We start from the raw sequence: 23,567 nt of genomic DNA, 5'->3' as shown, positions 1-23,567 counted from the left end.
CTCCCACCTACAGAATTAATTCAGTAAGCATATCAAGAATTATTTCTTAATTTTAAGAGAAATCATGCTCATAGACAGGATCAAATAAAAGAGGATTTCACTCCTTAATTTCCAATTTGGGACATAATAATAATATATTATATTTAGGAGACATTTATTTCATGAATTATTTCTTTAATTTTAGAAATATAATATAGAAATTTTATTTTAAAAAAATGCATGACACATTCAATAATAATTATTTTATTAACTCATAACAAATATAAAAAAAAATTCAATATCATATTCTCGGAAAATAATCCCTCAAATAAACGTGTTGTCAATAAGAATAGGATGAAAAAAAAAAGAATGATTGACATAAGTGATAACATTAATTAAGTGATTTAGAGTTAGAATTTTGATTCTTCTTTGGTATGAGATAAATAGTATTAGAAAAAAATATCATGATAAAAAAGTTAAAATATAATTTTTGTCTTTTTATTTTTTTCAAATTCATGATTTTAGTCTATTTATTTTTATAATTGAAATATTTTGTCTTCTACTTTTAAAAAATTCACCTTATTAAGATATTTCATTTCTTACTTTTAGAAAAATTCTATAATTTTAATTTCATTTATCAATTTCAAACTTGATTATTTATTTTTTTAGTAAATTAAACTTGTTAGTAATTAAATATTTTTTTAAAATCATTATATTAATAATAAATAGACATGTGTAAAATACATATATTAACATTTGAAATTAACTATAAAGATTAAATTGTGAATTTTTTAAAATTAAGAGACAAAATGTTTCAATTAAAAAAAGAGATTAAAATTATAAAAATTTTAAAAAATAAAATTAATTTGTATAAATTAAAAAAAATAAAAAAAATAAAAATACATATTTAAGAAAATAAGATCACGAAAGTTAATTTTAAAAAAAAAAACACAAGGAAGCAACAGGAAATGCGAGTGAATATGTTAACCGGATGCTTCACGAAAGAGAAAGGAAGTCAAAGAGTGACGTTGAACCGGTTTAGAGTATACGCTGGGTGCCTCGCTGGCTCATAAATGGCTCACAGAGCCGAGCGAAGTTGAAAACGATGCGTTTTTGCCACGTCAGCGCATCATGCTTTGTGTCTTTAATTTTTTTTTTTCGGAAAGAAAATGAAATTGGTTCATTTTGCGCTTTTATTCTTCTTCCATTCTCTTTCTTTCTATCAACGAAAAACAACAATGGAATATTTGCAGGACGCTGGGATCCGCGTTTCTCGATCACACAGAACAATTCAATTCATCAGCGTGTCTCCACATTTTCGCGCGTGAAACCTCATCGCCATTTTCCCTCTTCTTCTTCTTCTTCTTCACTGTAAATAAATTTCTCCACATTCTCGCGTTTTTCTTTTTCTCTCGCCTCCGATTTGTAATAGTTTCGCGAATTTCCTTCTCTCTCATTGCCGTATTTCTCTGGCTTGAATTGAATCTCTTTATTGCGTTTGTCTTTATCTGATCGATCAACAACGAACATTCAGAGTTTTTTTTTTAATTTATTTATTTATTTATGTTTTTCCAAATCGTGGCAAACGGTAATGATGCAATTTCATTTATTACCGTCGTCGTTTTGTGTACATTACGATCTTAACTGTCAATTTGCGTGAAAATGCTGGATTAATTGGAGAACATGGAAAGCGGTGTTAAGATTGTGATTTATTTGGTTGTTAATTAATGCGTGTTTTTTTTTCCATTTCCATTAATTAACGCGTTTTTGTTTTGTTTCCTTATTTAGGATTGGATTAATTGCACGTAAAGGAGGTTTAAAGCTTCGCAGCACGTGTTGTTGTTGTTGTTCGTATAATTGTTGTTGTTGTGGCGGCAGTGGTAGTATTTGGAAATTGAGGATTGAGTGGGGTGTGTGAAAAATGGCTGCCAGGAGTGATCACCAAACGGTTCCTCTTTCGGTGCTCCTGAGGCGCGAATTGGCGAACGAGAAAATTGAGAAGCCTGAGATTGCTCATGGTCAAGCGTGCCAGAGCAAGAAAGGCGAGGATTTGACGCTGCTCAAGACGGAATGCCAGAGGGTGGTGGGCGATGGGGTCTCTACATACTCAGTTTTTGGGGTATGTTTTTTTCTCACAGCTTGCTTTTTCCAGATTGAATAACATAACATAACATTGCTTTCTTGTTTTTTTTTTCTTTTCGGATTTAATGTGTTGAAACTTGAAACTTGTCAACGGATTTTAATGTGATGTTTTTTTACATGTTATCTTCCTTGTCACTTGACTATCTTATTGAAAATTTGGGGAATGATAATGATTTCAGGCTTGTGGATTGGCTACTTTCATAGATTTACTTAGATTTTAATGTGTTGTTTTTATGCTTATATTTGATGTACTTGACTTCATGGCTGAGCTAGACTGTGAAAAAGTCTTTAGAAAGTTACATATTATTGACTTTATAGCTCTGTTGTCAAGGTGCCACTTTTTTGGTTTTATTGTTAAGACTTTGTTCTTATGCAGTCATTTTAGTTGGATCAGAGGAAAGACTATAGTCATTTTGTTCTTAAGCACTGAATGCTTATAACACAATGCACTATTTTTCTTTTCCTTTTTTTGGGCGTTTTCCCTTGTTTCATTTTCTGATATAGAGTTTTTACAGCTATTTGATGGACACAATGGATCTGCTGCTGCTATTTATTCTAAGGAGAATCTTCTAAATAATGTTTTAAGCGCGATTCCTCCAGATCTTAACAGAGATGAGTGGATAGCAGCCTTGCCCAGGGCTTTGGTTGCTGGTTTTGTAAAAACTGATAAAGATTTTCAAGAGAAAGGTATGGATAGTTCATTCCTTTTGGTGTTTGCTCTGTCAATTTTTTGTTTACGATGGAATTCATGTACATTAACTTAAATCTTCATGTCAATATCACCAAAAATATTTATACATATTTCTAATTTGTATTGTCATCTATCACTCAAAGGCTTCTCAAAGTTAGAATGTTAAATAATAAAAAGATAAAGAAAAACTTTTCCGATATGTAAGCTGAACATGCTGCATATTTTGAATTCTTGCTATAAACTTCACATTTCTAACCTTTTTTAGAAGGATTGGTACTGGCTCTGTTAGAAAACAAAGTTATAATAATCTTGCCTCTTATCATAGTTCTTCTGATTTTTAAACATCTCGATTGTAAATGTTTGATGAGAAACTACTATATAAAGTGGGAAAGGCAGTTTTTTTAATCACCATGTCTGTAAGGCTTTGTGAAACTCCATATAGGAATTGGTTTAAGGATGAGGTTTTTTAAACTTCTTCCAGGTATCAGCTCCAACTACCTTTTACCAGTTTGACATTGCTTTGACTTGAGTGTGCAAATTTCTTAACAGGAAATTCTTTCTTAAAATATCCCCATAGTGCGGTTTCATGTTTCCTTGATTAGAGCTAGTTGAGTTTGTAGGTTCCTTTCTAAAAATTATTTATGTGCTTACTCCTTTCTGGAATTTTAATGAATTTTGCTTAGTTTCAGCCAGAGATTCTAGAAATAAAACATACTGGATTCACTTCTTTTTGTAGCATTTTCCCATAGACCCCTAGCTCTTGTTGGGGGGTTAATTGGCCATGCCAGTAAAGTTTATTAGTACTAAATTTACTTAAGCTTGACCATTAAGGTTGGTAATGGTAACACATAGTGCATGGTGACTGTTATTTGTTTAATATTATTTATGTTTATTTATATGGACCGTAGAGTTGGCTTAGGAGTTAAATTATAGATAGCATTACATGATGCAATTGCTACCTCTGGATTGCAGCAACTGCCACTGTTGCATTGCACTTCTGACCGCATTGATTTGCATCAAACTGCAAAATGGTTGTGACTACGATTGCACTGCAACCTAGATTTAAAACATGATGAAGAATATCAATTACTAATGGAAGTTAATGGTGTAACTGACTTGTGATTGATAGTTTTTATACTTCTGAATTAATATTTTTTTGTTACAGGCCAAAAATCTGGAACAACTGTCACCTTTGTCATTATAGAAGGATGGGTTGTAACAGTTGCATCAGTTGGTGATTCCCGTTGCGTCCTTGAATCTTCTGATGGTGAGCTTTATTACTTGTCCGCAGATCACAGGCTAGAAACGAATGAAGAAGAGTAAGTTAATTAAATGTTTTTTGTAACACTGTTTGGAATTTCACTGTTATAACATAGACTTACCCCTTCTTTTACTTTCATCAGGAGGGTGCGGATCACCTCTAGCGGTGGTGAAGTTGGTCGGCTAAATACAGGGGGAGGTGCAGAGGTACATTCCCTTTTAATCATGATCCCTTTTAACTTAAATAGTGTTTCCTCCATAACTAGCTTCAACACACCCACTCCCCACCACTACAGAATAAGAAAGAGAACTGCTTGTTCTTGTATCTGATTCCTTATGATACTTATATTTTTCGATGCTTTCCCTATTACACTGCATATTCAGAGATTAAGAAGTAAACTGGGTGAATCACATCCTGCAAAACTAGAGGAAACTAATAGGCATAGTTCTCTGTGTTTCTTTAAAACTTTTACAATCTTTTGGGTACACTTTTGTTTAGGTTTTGTACTCATGTTTTGTTTACCAATATTATTGAAAAAGTGTTTATGATATTAATATGCCTGACTAGATTAATTTGTATCAAAGGTTGGTCCTTTGAGATGTTGGCCTGGTGGTTTGTGTCTCTCACGATCTATTGGAGATATGGATATTGGTGAATTTATTGTACCTGTCCCGTATGTAAAGCAAGTGAAGGTTGGTCTCTACTCTATCTTTCACTTAAAGCAGTGTTGGGCTTATGTTAATCAGTAACCTTTCTCTTGTACACTTTTTTGCTGAAAAGGCTACTTAGTTTACATAGTTCCTTTGTCTTCTTCTGTTTGATCCTACACGGATTTTAATTTTGTTCATCTCTTCTAAGCAAGTATTTCTGCCAACTGCATGATGGTTCAGGATATTATGTGGATCAAATGATTGGATTCTTTGGTTGTGAATTTATCTTCTGTTTTCTATGTAAATATATGTCTCTTTCTTTTTTCTTTTTTAAATGAAGAATTTGATTTCTTCCCTTCCCTCCCCATTTTTTTCTCTTTACTTAGATGTCCACTGCTGGAGGCCGGCTTGTTATCTGCAGTGATGGTGTTTGGGATTCTCTACCTGCAGAAGTAGCCCTTGATTGTTGTCGTGGAATGCCAGCCGATGCTGCTGCACCACATATTGTTAAAGTGAGATTAATGTGCATATTTTGAATCATTGTGAATTTTTTTTACTGGACCCATTTTAATGTTAGTAGTAATCCTGACTTAAGCATCATAAGCTACCTTGTTTGCAACTTTGAATTAGTTTCTCCTGATAACTGTCATTTGGTGCCATTAATTATGTTTTTGTCTTGTTTGTTCCCCTGTCTCTTTCTATCTTCAGGAAGCTGTACAAGCAAAGGGACTTAGAGATGATACAACCTGCATTGTAGTTGATATATTACCTCAGGAGAAACCACCTGTTTCTGCGCCACAAACAAAGAGGCCAGTAAAGGGAATGCTCAAGTCCATGTTTCGTAAAAAATCTTCTGAATCATCTTCTTATATTGACAAAGAGTACATGGAGCCAGATGTAGTAGAAGAATTGTACGAGGAAGGATCTGCCATGCTTTCAGAGAGGTTTAGTTTTGTAGCAGCTTGCCGAAGTTAACCACATGCTCTCTAGTTTTTTCTCTTGACAATAAAATATGTTTGTCTGAAATGCAGGTTAGATACTAAATATCCAGTCTGCAACATGTTCAAGTTGTTTATGTGTGCAGTATGTCAAGTAGAGATAAAACCTGGAGAGGGTATTTCAATACACGAGGGTGCACCCGACTCTCGAAAATTTCGTCCCTGGGACGGACCTTTCCTGTGCTCAAGTTGCCAAGAGAAGAAAGAAGCCATGGAAGGGAAAAGATCATCAGGTGTTTTGATAAGCTTTAGTTTCTGCTGCCCATCTTCCTTTGAGAGATATGTATCCATAATATAACCTGCTATTTTGATCTTCTGACTTCAGGTAGAATTAGCAGTGGAAGTGATGAATGAACTCTCGTGTAAATTTGCATTTTGAGAGTGATAAAAATTGTTCATATGATGGGAAAGTCAAACAATTCAATCAACAAAGACTCCCTTCTAATTTTCACTGGGGCTTTATGGATATAATTTTGAATTCCACATGAAAAGACATATGAAAAGTAAACCAATAGCAGCCTGTTAGAAGATTTCTGACTTGGAAGTATGAAATAGCAACAAGTATTGTGAAGGGTTGTGTTAAATGTGGAAGTACACAACAAGATATCAGAGGTAATGCATTCTTTTTATATACTTTTTTTTGTGGGATCCGTTCATTTGTATACGGGTCATTTGGAATCACTATAGACCTTTAATGAAAGTGGTCTTTGTTATTGTAATGTAATATAGGGAGTTTAATTAGAATTCATAGAATCAATTCTACTGTAGGTTAGATGTGTGTTAAGCCTTCTGAATGATTTTTTCCTCTAACATTCGATTTTGACAATTCCTTTTGCCATACGAGCATTAGGTCTTTTGTAAAAGATGTTAGGTGGAATTATCCCCCGCACCCCGTCTCAAAAGTCTCACAGAAAAAAGAGGGGAAAAAAATACATAGTAGTTTATTACACATTTACATCCCACCTAACTTTGCTGTTTTTCCGTATGTTATTTGTAAATTACACCCCACCCTTGAAAATTGCTGAACCGTTTCACCCAAAATGCATGCTGTAATGTCTTTGTTTTTATTACTGTATTTTTTTTTACAACTATTCCTTCTTGGAGAATTGGACCAGAATTCAAGAATAAAAAATAAGATGTTATCCATAGGAAGGGGACATAAGAGCATTATGATTACTGTTATTCTATTGCGTGGGTTCGCACACTAAATGGAAATTTAGGAGTTACTTTCTCTACTAATTACTAATTAGTATCAAGAATTATTGAACGAAAGCTGTTGTCCGACAAGCGACTATTGACAGAATCGTTCAGCAAGTCAACTAGAACACCATCTTTCAATAATATTGATACTAATTACTGAATTTGATATTGGAAGTAAATGTATTGGCACTATCTGTCAATTTTTTAGATTTTGGCAGTGGATAAAATCAGATGCAAGTGTTAAACGTCTTCCAAAAGCTAATTGCCGAAAAATATTTTGTTTCGAAAATATTGAAAATTTCCAATTAATCTAACTCAATTTAACTTGTTACTAGTTATTGTAATATGTCCAATCAAAGAAGAAACCATGATCAAATTTCTTGTAGAATTCTGACGAGAAACAGACTTCACTACATGAAAGTCAAAATGAAAAAAAAAAGTATATATTCTTCCCTCGACGTCTTTTAAAAAAAAAATCAAAATTTTCTTATGCTTTATCAAAGTTTCAAATTAGTCCCCCAACTTGTTGAATTAACACCCCCCCTCCCCATTCATAGTCCTGTTAGTACGCTAGATATCAGGTATGGGTGGAACTGGAAATGATGCCATTTAGGACTTGTTAAAAGAAGAAAATAAAAATAAAGCTAGAAAGAAACCCAAAAAGAATCTCAACATGTTGTTTTCAATTAGTATTTTATACCGTTTTGGTTCAACACTCCGATGAGTCTGATATTTCATTCCCTATGATCTTCATTCGGGAGTTGCTACGTGCACCCAGCATTATTGCTGGGGCACCCAGCAAACAGTGAAGTGGCGAAACTGCCCTTCAGCAATTATTCTTCCGGAAGAAGGTTCTTCCGGAAAGTTTCCGGAAATAATTTTTCCGGAAAGTTTTCGGAAGAACCTTCTTCCGGAAGAATAATTTGTGTCTTCCGGAAAAACTCACAGACAACTTCCGGAAGAACGTCATCCGGAATGTTTCCGGAAGAAGCTTCTTCCGGAAGAATTCCAGTGTCTTCCGGAAGAAGCTTCTTCCGGAAGTTATTTTTTTTTTTAATGCGTACGTAATGACGATTTTGCCCTTGTGTAAATTTCTTTAAATTAACGTCTTCAGACTGTGTTTTACTGCGCTTTCTTTCTTTCTTCTTCCGTTTGCTTTGTTTCTTCTTCCGTTTGCTTTGTTTCTTCTTCCGTTTGCTGTTGTTTCGGTGGTGGTCCCTTCAGCAGTCTGTTGGTGGTCCAGTGAAGTGAAGTATTTGAAGATTTGGTGGTTGAAGTTTTATTAGTGGCTGTTGTTCCTATTTTGTCGGAGGTACGCGTTTATTTCGTTTTCCGGTTAGCTTTTAGAGAAGAAAAACAGTAAAAAATGTATCCGGAAGAAATTTTAGGCACAGAAGGAGGAAGGTCCGGAATGACCACTTCCGGATGAAGGTCTTCCGGAAGTTACGAAGGCCAATTCCGGAAGAAGTGCTTCCGGAAACTATTTCCGGAAGACCTTCTTCCGGAATTGGGCTTCTTAACTTCCGGAAGAAGGTCTTCCGGAAGTTACGAAGCCCAATTCCGGAAGAAGTGCTTCCGGAAGTAGTTTCCGGAAGAACTTCTTCCGGAATTGGGCTTCGTAACTTCCGGAAGACCTTCTTCCGGAATGTTAAATTATTACTAATTTATTAATTTCTGTTTTATAATTTTTTTAATTTCTGTTTTATAATTTTTTTAATTTCTGTTTTATATATATTTCTGTTAGTTAATAATGAATTATTGGTTTAATTAGGTATAATGATATATATTGTGGATTATAATTTTTTTTGTTTTATAATGGTATATATATTTCTGTTTTATAATTTTTTTTTATTTCTGGTTTATATATGTTGTGGATTATTGATTTAATTAGGTATAATGGTATAATATTAAATGATTTAGGTAACTTAAATGTATAATGGTACAAAAATGTTTTATTAGTTGTTTATTATAGTGATAAGTTTAGTTTAAGTAAATAATGTAGTTATAAATTTAGAATATAGTGATAATTTTAATATAGTCGTGTATGATGCATATGTCCTATTAATATGTTTGTTATTTAAGGTGTAGTAAATTTTTGGATGTGGTTATATGATAATTTGAATGTACTTGTGTATGATGCATATGTCCTTAAGATGGACGAAGATCAATGGAGGTATGACTTTGCGATGTCACACGAAGTTGATATGGATTATGATTATGATAATCAAGAAGAATGTGGAGTGAATGAACGACATGTCGATTGTTCAAATGCTTTTAATACATCTCAGGTAATCATAGATAATTTGAGTCATTGGTTGAATTGATGGTTTGTACGAAAATTAATGTGTTAGGGTTGCGTTGTAGGTATTCACTACTCGAGATGATGTTTTGCAATGGGCTCGAACAGTTGCCCATGAAAATGGATTTGTTGCAGTGATTATGAGATCTGACACAGAGACCGGTAGCAGAGGAAGAAGTTCATTTGTGTTAATTGGGTGTGAAAGGAGTGGTACGTACAAGTGTAGAAATAAAGAATTCGTTAGAAAAGACACCGGGAGTAGGAAATGTGGTTGTCCCTTCAGGCTTCGTGGGAAACCAGTGCGTGGAGGGGAAGGTTGGATGGTGAAGTTGATCTGTGGGATTCATAATCATGAATTGGCGAAGTCCTTAGTTGGACATCCATACGCCGGGCGATTGACTAAGGAAGAAAAGAAAATTATTGCTGATATGACAAAGTCGATGGTGAAACCGAAAAACATCTTGCTAACGTTGAAGGAACACAATGCCGACAGTTACACCACGATAAAGCAAATTTACAATGCAAGAAGTGCATATCGTTCTTCAATAAGAGGAGCTGATACCGAAATGCAGCATCTGATGAAGCTTCTCGAACGTGATCAATACATTCATTGGCATAGATTGAAGGATGAAGTTGTGGTGCGTGATCTGTTTTGGTGTCACCCAGATGCAGTAAAGTTATGCAATGCATGTCATCTGGTGTTTTTTATAGACAGTACCTACAAAACAAACAGGTACAGACTCCCACTGGTCGATGGTCCTACAAAATTTACCTGAAATAGCGTCAAGTACCCCGCAAGCTGTCTGGTGGTGGTCCTACAAGCCTCATCTAACTGGTCGTACATATGAACCAGCGCGGCAACCCCCCAAGCGTAACCACCACTATGAGCGAGGTCCCGGAAAGCGTCAAGATGGACCACATGCACGTATGTTGCACTCTTATTAGCAAAAAGAGTGCAACCGACAAGGTGCAGCAAATAAGCGCGAGCTGCGACAATCCACCGCCGGGCCTGACATCTGGTCTCATAAATGTCACGAACCCATCCTAATCGTACATATGCTCCACGTGTGAGCGCTGTCTCGGCTCTGGCCTCCTCCGCAGACACTTCCAGCAACTCCGTGAGCAAGAATCTGGCCTCCTCCGTAGAAAGAGCGTGGAAACTGTGCAAGGCGCCAGTGATGGGCAAATGTAGAATGGACGACACATCATCCAATGTGATCGTCAGCTCTCCTACTGGAAGGTGGAAGGTGCTAGTCTCACTGTGCCACCTCTCCACAAATGCGGATATAAGTCCAGGATCGCCAGTAATAACTGAACAATCTATCAGTGGACTTAATCCTGTGGCAGCCACCAGGCCTTCAATCTCAGGCACTGGCCTCCCAATCAGTGTCAGCTTCCTCCCATGTGACACTAACTTCAAATCAGGACGTTCCTGATTTGAAGTACAAATTATACAATTATTAAAAAAAAATTAATCATAAACAAATAAATAAACAATGACAAATAATTAACAAATTAAAATACCTGTCCACTCCACACGGCATGTGCAACATGCTCGGCAAATGATGTGAGCACTGACGGGTCACGTGGACCACCAGGGAATCCCTCTGCAGCATCATCACCATCTGACCCCTCACCACTATCAGCACCCTGTGCGTCCGCACGCATCTCAGGTGCCTCCGTAGGCTGCTCAGGGACATCATCAGTCATGTTAGCGACGTCCTCAGCCATATCACGTCCCTCCGTAGTCATCTGATGAACGCGTAGCCTACGGGCTGAGGCAGTAGGCCTACGCCTCTCGGGAACATCGCCAGCATCCTCGCCAGCAGCTCTATCTCTGCCTACAAATCTACCTATGGCACGACCTAAACCTCGTGTTCTGGCCATGATCTGTAAATCATGTCGAACACGTTTTTTTTTTCGGTCAAAATATACACAATTTTCTTTATAAAAAATCAACTTTATTTATAAACAAATAAGACTAACTTAAATCAAATCATTTTCACACATACACGACCTAATTTTAAAAAAAAAAATTAAACAACTTCATTTATATAAAAAAAACAACTAATGTAAAATAAAATTATTAATAAACATGCACAACTTAATTTTTTTTAAAAAAAAATAAACAACTTCATTTATATAAAAAAAAAACAACTAATGTAAAATAAAATTATTAATAAACATGCACAACTTAATTTTTTTAAAAAAAAATTAAACAACTTCATTTATAAAAAAAAAAAAAAACACAACTAATATAAAAATAATTCATTACTAAACATCCACAACTTAATTTTTAAAAAAAATTAAACAACTAATGTAAAAAAAAAATTATTTAGTAAACATCCACAATTTTTTTAGTAAATAAAATACTTCATTTATAATAAAATAAACTAATTAATTATAAAAAATTAGTATTTTTATAAAACTTCCAAAACACACAACTTTAATTATAAAAATAGACAACTTCATTTTTAAAGAAAAAACACTAATTTAAAAAAAAACAATAAACAAAAACAAACACAACTACTTTTATAAAAAAAAATTAATTTACAAATTAATATTTAGTAAAAATACACAATTTAAATTATAAAAAAAATATGACATCAAAAACCCAAACTTCATTGTTCATAAAATCTAAAAAACAAAATAACCAAAATAAATAAAATAATTCATTTAAAAAAAACAAAACAATTTCTGTTTAAAAAAAATTTAAAAAAAAAAACAAAAAAAAAACAAAAAAACCACTTCCGGAAGAAGTGGTTCTTCCGGAAACACTCCGGAAGAAGGGTTCTTCCGGAAAGGTCTTCCGGAAGTTTGAAACTTCTTCCGGAAGTGCGAGTCTTCCGGAATTCTTCCGGATGAACCACTTCTTCCGGAAAGTTCCCGGAAGACGTTTTCCGGAAGTCTTCCGGAAGAAGTGTTCTTCCGGAAGACGTTTGGTTACTTCCGGAAGAACACTTCTTCCGGAAACTTTCCGGAAAACGTTCTTCCGGAACTTCCGGAAGAACCCCTAAGGGGTCTTCCGGAAGACTCCTCCGTCAGCGATTTCCGCCATTTTTTCCGGCGTCCTCTCGTCTTCTCCCCTCTCGTCTTCTACCCTAGGTTTCGTCTTCTACCCTAAGGTTCCACTAACCTAACGTTACACTAACCTACCCTAATGTAGTGCATAACAAAACCAAAGCTAAGAAGAAGGCCACCTACCTCGAAGCAAATGGGTCCAAGGGCTGTCGGAGAAGCTCGCGGAGAAGAAGCTTGTCGGGGAAGAGAGAAGAGAAGAAGCTTTTTGCGGAAGAGCCACAGTGAGAAAAAGAGAGAATGCTTCCGGGAAGAAAAGAAATGCTTTTTATATTTTTAACTGAAGGGCAAAATTGACCTTTCATTGAATTGCTGGGTGCACCAGCAATATTGCTGGGTGCACCTAGCATATCCCTCTTCATTCAAGTATTTTTTGTGAATTCTGGACCAATAGAAGAAGGTTCCTTTTTAATTGGTTTAAACTTTTTTTTTAAAATGAATACGTGCAATTAAGTTGTATGTGACCTATGACGCAGTAAACGGGCCCACGAACCCAAATGTCTTACCCAATATCACCTTTTTAAATTTCAAGCCATTTAAATTGGGTGTTAGTTCCATCACCTCATAAATTTCACCATGCACCCGCTTATTCTTTTGTCATTTTAAATCCCAGAATTACCCTTTTTATCTGCTAATATTACAGGTATACCGAATCTGGATTCTGGATTGAAAATTATTTGTGAATTAACATGTTGTCTAATCCAGAGCTATAATATTTTTATTATTTCGGATTACATTTCCGAAATACAATTATTGTATTCCAGACAACATAATCCATAATAATGAATTTGTAGGTTCGGATAACCAAATCCGTTAATTCACACTACTTTCTCATGCATTATGGATTACGGATTCCAAAATTGATTCTATTATGTTTTGGAATGTTTGTTCCGGAATACTAATAAAGGATTTTTAAATGTGTTATGGATTAATTATTCCAAGAAGCTATGCATCATTACAAACTAGAAAAACTCAACAAGGTTTGATGTGCATACTTGAGAAGTAGAAAAAAGTTTGCTCTTCTTCGGGTTCTATTGTTGCGTTAATATTCAATGGTTAGCCGAATGTGATTCAATTAACTTTTTTTCAACACAATCTCAAAATTTGAATCAAGAGATTTGAATGTCGAAAGGAAAAATATGTCTCAAGTCACTAGGAAGCACGTAATTGGTTGAAGGTGAAAGCAAAAGGAATTCAAAATAACTCGAACAAAGATAAAGAAAATGGAATTTAAAACTAATTAAAAGCAATAAATTCACTATGAAAATAACTTTGGAAAAATATAATTGCATTGATTGGTCTGAGGTCCTTTCAAACGTTTCTTGAATCCATATTTATACAAAACACCTATATATAACTGTTTATGATTGTGTTTTACAACATTCGGCCACTATTGGCTCCCTAACTACCATATTGGCTAACATATTGCTGGCTAGGGCTTCCTGCTTTCACCTTCAACACGTTCCATCTTCAGCTCCTATTTTCCAAGTGCAACTATTGCTCGTGGGATTCTACTAAAACTGTTGCTCTAGCTACTCTTGTTCTGCTTTCTTGTTTTTTTGGATCCAGCTTAGAGGCACATTTTATTTGAATTCAATTGATCCTCTACTCGCCAAATCTCAATAACTTAATCGAAATCGAATTCAAATCCGTCCACAAAATTATCTATTCCATCCTTATCTATCTTCTTTTCCAGCAATATCCACTATTATTTTGCCTTAGTTTATCTCATCGGCTAATCAATTTCAGCTAACATATTTTGAATGATGACATATTCACTTATCAAAGAGTTTTGGTAGTAGAAATTTATTTTGATGTGAATATGTATAGAGTCTTTAAACAATTCAAGAAAAAATTATTGATTAAAAAATACATAATTAAATACACAATTTTAAAGTTTTTATTTATTTATTATTATTATTTTGAATGTAAAATAGATTCTTTTATTTTGGTGCAAGTGTTTGAAACACTTTCTTATAACTGTCAGGAAACACTCTTATGATTCAAACTATATACCTTGAATGTAGAGTGTAGTTGTCTTTGCAACCCTGGTCTTACTGGTTTTGGTGACCTTCTCATAAATATTGATGACTCTTTATGGTTTTTATGATTCTTTTGGAATCTCAAACAAAGCTACTGTATAACTTTTATCTATTTTTCATGGCCTTGATCTAGCTTGGAATAAAGGTTGCCACTCTTTAACATGCCTTTTAGACTCTCTCTCTCTCTCTATATATATATAACAAAAGCTAATACATGAACGCTGACTTAGGGTTGTCACAAGTGACTTCTCTACTCGACACAGATATGCTAGTATTATTAACAGTAATAGAGACAAACTTCTGTGATCTTGGTCAGTGATGATACATCACACGTTCACAAAAGCGAATCAGCGTGCTAATTACTTGGTGAAACATTGGTGCTTATCTCAACAGGGTACCCAAATCTTGGATTCTCTTCTCCTCATAGCCTCGTTTCGCTTTCGATAGCTAGCTAATTAACGTGACTGGGACGACTTTGTTTCAGCGTGTGAATAGTCTTCATTATTTAATTTTTTTTTTTTGCTGTTTTTCTTTGTTCTTCTTTCCTATTACCAAAATATAATATGCCAAAAATTCCATCATCGAATTAATAAGAAAATGAAGGAAAACTTTTCCCCTCATAGAGATCTGTGTCCCCGTGTGTTGTTCGAAGGTTAAGCATTTAATTGTCTTATGCTCCATTTTCTTACTATTTAATTCTTTTATGCAAAGTTTTTTGACAGCTCGTACTCTCTTATCTTGAAAAAGAGAAATAAAATCAATTTAGAACATGATTTTGAGTGGTGAAAAGGGTGTGGACCAAATAATGCCTCCATGATTAAGATGTTGACCTAAACCATGCTTACAAAATTCCTTTATGTTTGCCTCATGGACCACCTTAACCATATACACGTGTGTCTGGGTCCACACCACATAAGTTTTTTTTTTTTTTTTTACTTTCATTTTAATTTTCCCTATCTTTCCGTGTCCTTCTTGGTCAATGTAGGCCCATGGACACACACGTACACAGAAAATTGAGGCTCATTCACATGGTCGCTCTTTTCTAAAAGACACCGTTCATTAATAAAGGGCAAAAATATAAGCAGTTAGTTCTATTAATACTACTAAAAAAATTATTTTTTATGACACCATTTAGACGACAGTTGCCATAAATTCATCTTAAAATACATGTGGGTGATATTTTTGTAAATATTGAGATTTAAAACAAAGGCGATTTTGTTTATAAACCTGTTTGTTTTAACGTTCACGGGTTGAATCCAAAGTGTGTTATTACTTCTATGTTCTTGCATTGTAAAGTGTAATTTCCACTGAACGGGTAACCAGACATACACTAAAAGGTATTAGTTTCTCACATGAGGTTTTAATTCCGATCAAAAGAGGTATTTATGTTTAATATTTGATTGTTTTCAACTTGATTGTCTCTAAAATAAAATACGTGAGAAAAAAGGAAATCTAAACTGATAGTGTGTTTAGATAACACACAAAAATTAATTTACCTTACAAAATTATGGTGATACCGTGATTATTTGTTGCTTTACACTCAATATGAATTATTCACTCTCAAGTCCCACCAATTATATGGGGGTGATCTCATCCTCTTTCGCAACAAATTATTTATCACTCATTTATATGATTGTACATTATTTGGTCAACGCAACGTGTGACTGTACTTGATAATATTTTCTAGCGGATGAACTAGTAATATACTATTTAGATGTTATTTGCGTCATTATACGTAACTACACTGAAGTTAAGTAGTAACAGCTGAAAAGGTGTAACTAGGAGATTGTTACTTGAAATGAATAATAATTACACGAACGTATGAAACAAAATGCAAAATAAATGATCAAGAAAATGATAGGAAGAGCATCTTCAATTACAATGGGAAAATGCCATTCACTAGTTGACATAAAATCAACATTACAATTTGGAGACGTATACATGTTCGGTTAGTCCTTTGACTGTTTGTTAGGCATTTGCTCTGTAAATACTGAGCACGTTTGAGTGCACGTGGGAAACTCAATGTCAGGGGGCAAAGTAGTGCAGATAGAGAAGCAAAGTGCTGCACAGTATATATACTTGACATTTTTTGAATTTTATCCATTTTCTTAATTCTTATTGCATTATATCATTTATTATACTTATAATTTTTTCTCTAAATATTTAAATTTAAGAACATATTATTCCGATAATTAATATTTATCATCAGAGAACTCAACTGATCACTTAATATAATTTTTTCATTTCAATCATGTTTAAGTAAACTTGCATCTCGAGTCTTAAGCAAATTGAGTCTAATATTAATTACTCGTTGGTCCACGTACACATCATTTTACTATATTAAAATAAGCGGTGTAATTTTCAAGTTCTTCGTGTAAATGGAATGGAGATTTCCTTTTCAAGAGACTCACTCATAGATGAGGAATTTTTCGGGAATGCATTAAAAGGTTTTGTCTGCATCGACAGGGAGAAGTGTAAGGGGAAGTTATTAATTGTTAGATATTTAATTTTTTTTTATGAAGATATTTAAATTTTTTTTTAGAAATAAAAAGAGACCATTCTCCCTTTAAACTCATATATAAGTAAAATTAACTAATTTTTGTGTTAATTAAGAAATTTAATTGATATTAACTAATCATATTTAAAAAATATTTTTTAAAGTGTGTTTTATTAAAACTTGATATAAAAATAAAAAAATTGACCAGAGAGAAACTACTAATCTAATTATATCATTAAATAAAATCTCAATTAATTAAAGGATATTTTTAGAATTATATCATTAAATAGAATAATATCAGTTAAAATTTACTTATATTTGGGTCTATCAAATTTTCTTTTTTCTAATTTATAATTTGGTCCAGCGAGGGAGTACTAATTAAGGAATGTCTTAAAATTTAAAAAATATTATAAAATTACAATACCATTGTTTTAAATATTTTATAATAAAAGTGTCTAATTTATTTCATTATTTAAGATATAAATAAAACCGTAAAAATGATAATTCTATTATAGTTGTTCCGTTCATATATCTAAAATTGTAAGAAGAAAGTAATAAATAAAATAAAATAAAACAAATGCATCATTATTTAATTTTTCACTTCAATAACTCATTATTAAAATTCTAATTAATAAACATAAAGCTGTCATATCATGTATCTTTTATTCGTAATTCTCTACTGTGTTGAAACTAATTTTAGTCAATAATGGTAGTTAGATTATGTTTGTGTTTATCTTAGTAAAAGAAAAATTGTCTTTGAATAATCAAAGTATGACTTACACCTAGGATCATCAAATCTTGTACACATTTACATGAATAAAATTACTATATAATATTTATTTTCATTTTATAGAGCTGCACGCTACCGAATGCATAGATTAGTCAATATAAGAAATTATTACTCTAAATGATCTTAATTATTCGGCTTGAATTCAAATAAGATAAAACAAATCTAAAATAGAACTTCTTATTCCTTTGTTTATGAATATTGTTAATTTACACTAATTGGTAAGAATTAAGAATGAAAATGAAAAGCTGGGTTAATGGATATTTATATAAAAAAAATAAATTTCTTTCCATGAATTACAATTTTTTTTAGAAAAAATTACACAAGACTATTAAGTTTGAGTGAGAACAATTTATTTAACAAGAAAATGTGTATTGAATACTCATTGTATGTAAAATTTTGTTGGAAATCACTTGTTTTACCAACATTTATAGTAACTCTCATGCAAGGGTATATTATGTAAAGCTTTTAAAACAAATTAAAAAAATGTTACGGTAATTATTTAAAAATAAAGGAAATAATACAAGGTTAAAAAAAGGGAGATATTTAGAAAAGTTTGACGAAACTTCATAGAGAATTAAGGTAATTTACTTTTTTATTTAACAAAAATACAACAATGATCGAGTCTAAATATAAATACGTAAATATTGATTAGATATAAGAACAAATATTAAAACTATTACCTGCGAGTTTATAATTCTTAAAACTCTATCCATTATTACCTCTAATATAAATTGAAAAATATTCATGCACATGTTGCACTAATCTACACTTTTAATAATATTAAAAAGAGTAATATAAATGTGATAGATGATTATAATATAAAAGAATAAACAGTGACAATTAAATATACATACTTTAACAAGTACTCCTATATGATCGTTACTCATACATAGAAATTTTATAAACAATTCCAAAATGTGTGAAATGCCAATCCCATCTTGTTTTGGTGGCCAAATTTGGATGTTTGTGACCTTATTTCCCGTACCAGCGCAATTGCTGGTCGACCTGACAAGGATTCAACAAAAGAGCCAACCTTTTTTTTCAACACATCACTGAAATAAAGTCTCACCTCTCTATCATATTTTTTACATTATTTAAAATAAACTTAATTTATTATCACTTGAGTCAATAATTTATTCGTAAATTAATAATTAAATGACTTAAAAACAGAGAAAATATTCAACATAAAAAGGAATTTGGTCGCATATATTTACGACATGCGTGCATCATGCGTAGGCACACAAGTAAATATAAATATGTACCGTAAAAACATGAGAACCAGTTTTTTTTTTTAGTATATACATATGGTTAGTTTTTCTTAAAATAAAGTTACCGAAAAAGATCAAATGCACTTTGACAAAGACTCACTCTCTTTCTTTTTTTATTCCTTTATCCCTCTCTAAAGGTTTATTTGACATTCATACAAGGAACATTACAAAGCTTTTTGCTCAGTGGCTATACCAAAAAGAAAAGACTAAACACCAAGAATTTCAGATATTGCATCAAATCTTGTTAGCCTTCAAGGCAACCTCACTGTTATGGAAACTCATCATCATCATCAGCACCAAAAGAACACAGAAAACGATGTACAAAAGCAACAACATCAAATTGAAGAAGAAGTAGCACCACCACCACCACAGTTAAGGCAACAAGAAAATACAGAACTAGACCAAATAGCATCATCATCACCACAATCTTCAACACCCTCTTCCCCTTCTCAAGAGTTTTCCTTCACAATCTCTCTTCACCACTCCACATTATTCCCATCTGATAACTCCAAAAACCCACCTAATTCATCATCTCTTGCACTTGATTTATCTCCTGCTGATGACATTTTCTTCCATGGTCACTTGCTCCCTCTACAACTCCTTTCACACCTTCCTTCTTCGCCGCCTCGCTCTTCGACCAATTCCATGGACAGCTTCCCCCTCCCCATCAGAGAGTTATTAGAAGATGAAAATCACTCCATTAAGGACACTAGTGGCAGCAGCAACAATAGCACCTCAGACAGCAATAACAGCAGCAAAAGAGACCAAGACAACAACAACAACATAGGAAAAAAGGTACAAGGTAAGTCCAAATTTTCTTTTTCATTATTTGGATTAACCAAGGGCCACAAAGGGTACCAAGATAAGGAAGATAAAGTGAAGCACAAGAACAAGGTGAGGTTTGATGTGATCCATGCAATAAAAAAGTACTTGAGAATGGTCCAGCCTAGGATGCTTTTCAAAGGACAAAGAGAGAAAATTAGGCCCCGGGGACAGTGCTATTCTTATTCAGGAAATGTAACTCCGAAGAATTATAAGCTGCAGGATTGGAGAGGACAATATTCAGCACCGGCATCAATGAGGACTTCTCCTACAAACAGTGGTTTATTGATTGCAACCACGCCTCTTCCTCCTGCTAGTGACAGTACCATGGAAGAGTTGCAAGCAGCCATTCAAGCTGCAATTGCTCACTGCAAAAATTCAATTGCAAAAGAAGAGAATCTCAAGTGCTGATTTTTTGTGTTTCCCTGCATATCTTGTTTCAGAGACAATCTTGTTCAAGACATGTCCGACACTTAATGTGTACGTCTCTCTCAATGAACCATGATCTGCCAGCTTGTTGTGAAGGACTAGTTACTTTTACTAGATCCAAATTCTGTTGGTTAAAACGCAAAATCAAGTGCTGATTCATGGATAGGAGAAGATTTTTTTTTTCCCCTTGAGTTTTATTTCCTACCTTTGATTTTGTATGTGGTATTTACGTAATTGTGTACATAAAAAAAAATGTACCATAATAATGTGATTAAAAAAACCACAATTGGAAATAATATCTCAAATATTATTATCAGATTAAGTTATAGAATCTAGAGCAACTTGTATTATATTATTATAGTATGTATGAATTTTTGGAAGCTTCAGCTAGTGGCCGGTTCTGTTTCTTTTTAGATCAATGATAGAATAATTGATATGTATCCAGAATACACGGGTTGATAAGAGAGATACCAACACGACACAATTTTCATATTATCTTTTTTAAAGAAAAATGGTACCGATTCTCTATGTGGCCTTTTTGACATGAATATGCACCTAGCAGGCTGAGATGTGTCAGATTTTATCATCTTTGAGGGCCAATGTTATCTCTGCATTGTCCTTGCAGGATCCATAATGATGACCTATTTCTTCTTCTTTCATTTTCCCTTGCGTTGGTGTTTTGTTTTCTTTCAAAATCATATCCAATTGAGACGTGTTTGGACCAGATATACCTTATTATTGATTAAATCCCCTTGCCAAATAATCTGTTCTACCCTGTCACAATCATGTCAAGAAAGGTTTTATGGATTTGTGAAGGGTAAGGGTTACAGTTTACAACTGTTGGTGACAAATCACAAGGTACATATATATGATGTATCATATATATGCTTAAAGGGTGTGAACAGGTTCCTGACATACTTAACAATCACGAAAGCTAAAATCTACACACACCAACAAAATTATTTGCCTAGAAACATAAGGAATATCATCATTATGTGATTATAGTTTCAAAGACTATTAATTACAATACCTAATAATAATGGTACTGGTACTGGAACTGGGACTATATCTTACTAGGACATAAGCAAGGAAGGAAAGGGAAACAAGTGAAATGAGAAAGGGATGTTCCATGGTGCTTGGACTATTTATCGAGAACTTGAAAGTAAGTTTCGTACTTAGTGAACTAGAGAGTCAAATTTAAACCTAACTCGTTGAATCTAAAGCAAGTTTTAACTCATCGAATTCAAAGAATTGCGATTTAAGACAAGTTAGACTATTATTTTATTGGGAATTCAAATGGAGATACTAGTATGTGTGTGATGATAGTATTTTTTTTAAAGATGACTCTTGAAAATCTAAGTAATTAATTGGTGTTTATTGAAGAAGTTATTCTTTGATGAGAATCATGCAAATACAGTTAAAGGCTCAAGTGGAAAAAGAGAAGGCTTGGAGAAGGACGAAGGCCCCAACTAGAAAAAGATGAAGGTCCAAGTGAAGAAGGAATGTACAGAGAGAATCACACTACCAACACTATTAATTATTGCTGAAGGTTTAGACGAATTTGAAGACCCATGTCAAATATATTCTTTTTTATTTATATTTTTTTAGTTGTAATTTTGGCTCAAACTATTTTGAAGGTCCATGTCTATTTTTATCTTTTTGTTATTCATTAATTAGTTTAAATAAAAATAAATTCAAATTCTTTTAAACAAGATTAGTTATGGACAAAAATAATAAATATTTTATTTTAATAACATAAATACTGAAAAAGATTTTCTTTTTTTAATATAGAATGAAAAAGAAGTTATTCCCAACTAATATAAGAAAGAAGTATCTCAAGTCAAAAGAGTTTTATATCCAAACAAATATGAAAATTATGAGAGTATGATAAAAAAAGAAAATAAATTAATCTATGTAATAAATAAATACTTTTGTTAGATTGTTTTTACAATCGTATGTAAGAAATATTAGATCAAGTTAAATTTGTTATTTTTTAATGATGTAGTTTGTGGTATTTTTTTTTATCCTTGTGTTGTGTGATTTAATTTCTCCCCTAACATTGAATCAATTCTCAACTTTGGTAGAGTTGATTTAACCAGAAATAAAGTTAAACATAAAATACAATATATTTAGTTATAGACCCCACCCATAATGGCTATGAAGATGAACTAGAAAGTGGGGGTATATTTTAATCAAAATAATTATTTGGGAAATTAAGGGAAAGACATGAATGGATGGGGACGGGATGGTGCAGAACAAATTAGGGAAGTTAATAAAGTACTTAGTACGACAATTATATTAGAGCTATATATGATGCACAAGATAATATATTGACTTTGCCAATCTTGACATTTCAAATGTGTAACTTTCATGATAGACAAATGCTGGTGAAAGTCACAAAGATCATATCATCATACTAATGATGATAAAGAATGAACATAATCATAAAGTCTACACGGGCTGGGATAATCACAAACTTTTTTCCTTTCTAAATTGTCTAAAAGCCCAATTGAAGTTAAAGCCCATTACATTAGCAAGATCACGTATCCTCTTCGACAAGGGAAAGGACACCAAGACAATAACCAAACCATTCAATAGTCAATAGCAAAAAAAATGATAGTTCACGCATTTATATTTATATTATTAGCCATTTGTTTTGTTCAAAGTCTAGCACTAACTTATTAAAAGAATAACATTAAATAAAATCATTACATCAAGTTTTAAAATAATAATAGAAATATGCATAAATGATCATTTAATGAGTGTACTTTTAATTTTTGATAAATTTTAATTAATAATAGAATATGTGTTAAAAAATGTATTACCATTTAATAATTATTTTAAACTAAAAAAGAAGTTACCAATTAATAAAATATTTTTAACGAGATATATGAATAAATATACGAGAAAAAATATCATACCTTAATAATATAAAATAATTTTATATTAATCATATATTATCTATAACTGTTATAATCACAATTATTTTATTTCGTGTACACATTTTTATTTGACAGATTTACTCTCTAATTAATTGTGAAAATTATTTCTAAATCACACAGTTATTATAATAGATAATTCATCAAATATGACATTTTTTTAAAAAAAAATTATTCTCAAATATGATAGTTATTAATTTACATCTTTTAATTATTTTTATTTAAAAATAAAAAATAAAAAGATATGGTTAGTTTTTTGTTTTAAAATAAAAGATATTGTTAGTTTTGTATGATAAATTTATTAACTTTTATAATATTTTACTTAAAAAGAGCATATCAACAATAATGATAAATTGTGGATAGATGATAACATAATTGAATGAGTTAAACTCTAATCTATTTATAATATATAAAAGTTGAACCCCTTATTATTAGGTTGTCAAGTCAGCAATGGATGATTTGGAGGAAGAAGAATATATTTC

The 23,567-nt window shown here is 32.6% G+C and overlaps 2 protein-coding genes across 2 annotated transcripts; both read left to right on the top strand.

The window, feature by feature from the left end:
* Positions 1–1,160: 1,160 nt before the first annotated feature.
* Positions 1,161–6,788, top strand: LOC114394206 (probable protein phosphatase 2C 12). Its single transcript, XM_028355860.1, has 10 exons — positions 1,161–1,350; positions 1,768–2,098; positions 2,637–2,808; positions 3,978–4,131; positions 4,216–4,279; positions 4,658–4,765; positions 5,110–5,235; positions 5,432–5,667; positions 5,755–5,954; positions 6,047–6,788. The coding sequence occupies exons 2-10, from the start codon at positions 1,901–1,903 to the stop codon at positions 6,073–6,075; spliced, it is 1,287 nt and encodes a 428-aa protein (XP_028211661.1). The 5' UTR covers positions 1,161–1,350; positions 1,768–1,900; the 3' UTR covers positions 6,076–6,788.
* Positions 6,789–18,970: 12,182 nt separating this feature from the next.
* Positions 18,971–20,536, top strand: LOC114391869 (BRI1 kinase inhibitor 1-like). The gene has a single exon (XM_028352859.1). It carries the CDS (start codon positions 19,166–19,168, stop codon positions 20,126–20,128), a length of 963 nt encoding a protein of 320 aa, XP_028208660.1. The 5' UTR covers positions 18,971–19,165; the 3' UTR covers positions 20,129–20,536.
* Positions 20,537–23,567: the final 3,031 nt, after the last annotated feature.

The sequence above is a fragment of the Glycine soja genome, chromosome 17 (assembly GCF_004193775.1).
Source record: "Glycine soja cultivar W05 chromosome 17, ASM419377v2, whole genome shotgun sequence".
Classification (NCBI taxonomy): domain Eukaryota; kingdom Viridiplantae; phylum Streptophyta; class Magnoliopsida; order Fabales; family Fabaceae; genus Glycine; species Glycine soja.
Note: the sequence above shows the minus strand (reverse complement) of the source record. Positions and strands in the feature narration are given on the sequence as shown.

Bases quoted from the DNA above. Each gene is read 5' to 3' on its own strand.
- LOC114394206 (XM_028355860.1), top strand. From the start codon at position 1,901: ATGGCTGCCAGGAGTGATCACCAAACGGTTCCTCTTTCGGTGCTCCTG. The intron at 4,132-4,215 runs GTAAGTTAATTA...TACTTTCATCAG, and splicing joins CTAGAAACGAATGAAGAAGA to GAGGGTGCGGATCACCTCTA. The intron at 5,955-6,046 runs GTGTTTTGATAA...TTCTGACTTCAG, and splicing joins GGAAGGGAAAAGATCATCAG to GTAGAATTAGCAGTGGAAGT.
- LOC114391869 (XM_028352859.1), top strand. From the start codon at position 19,166: ATGGAAACTCATCATCATCATCAGCACCAAAAGAACACAGAAAACGAT.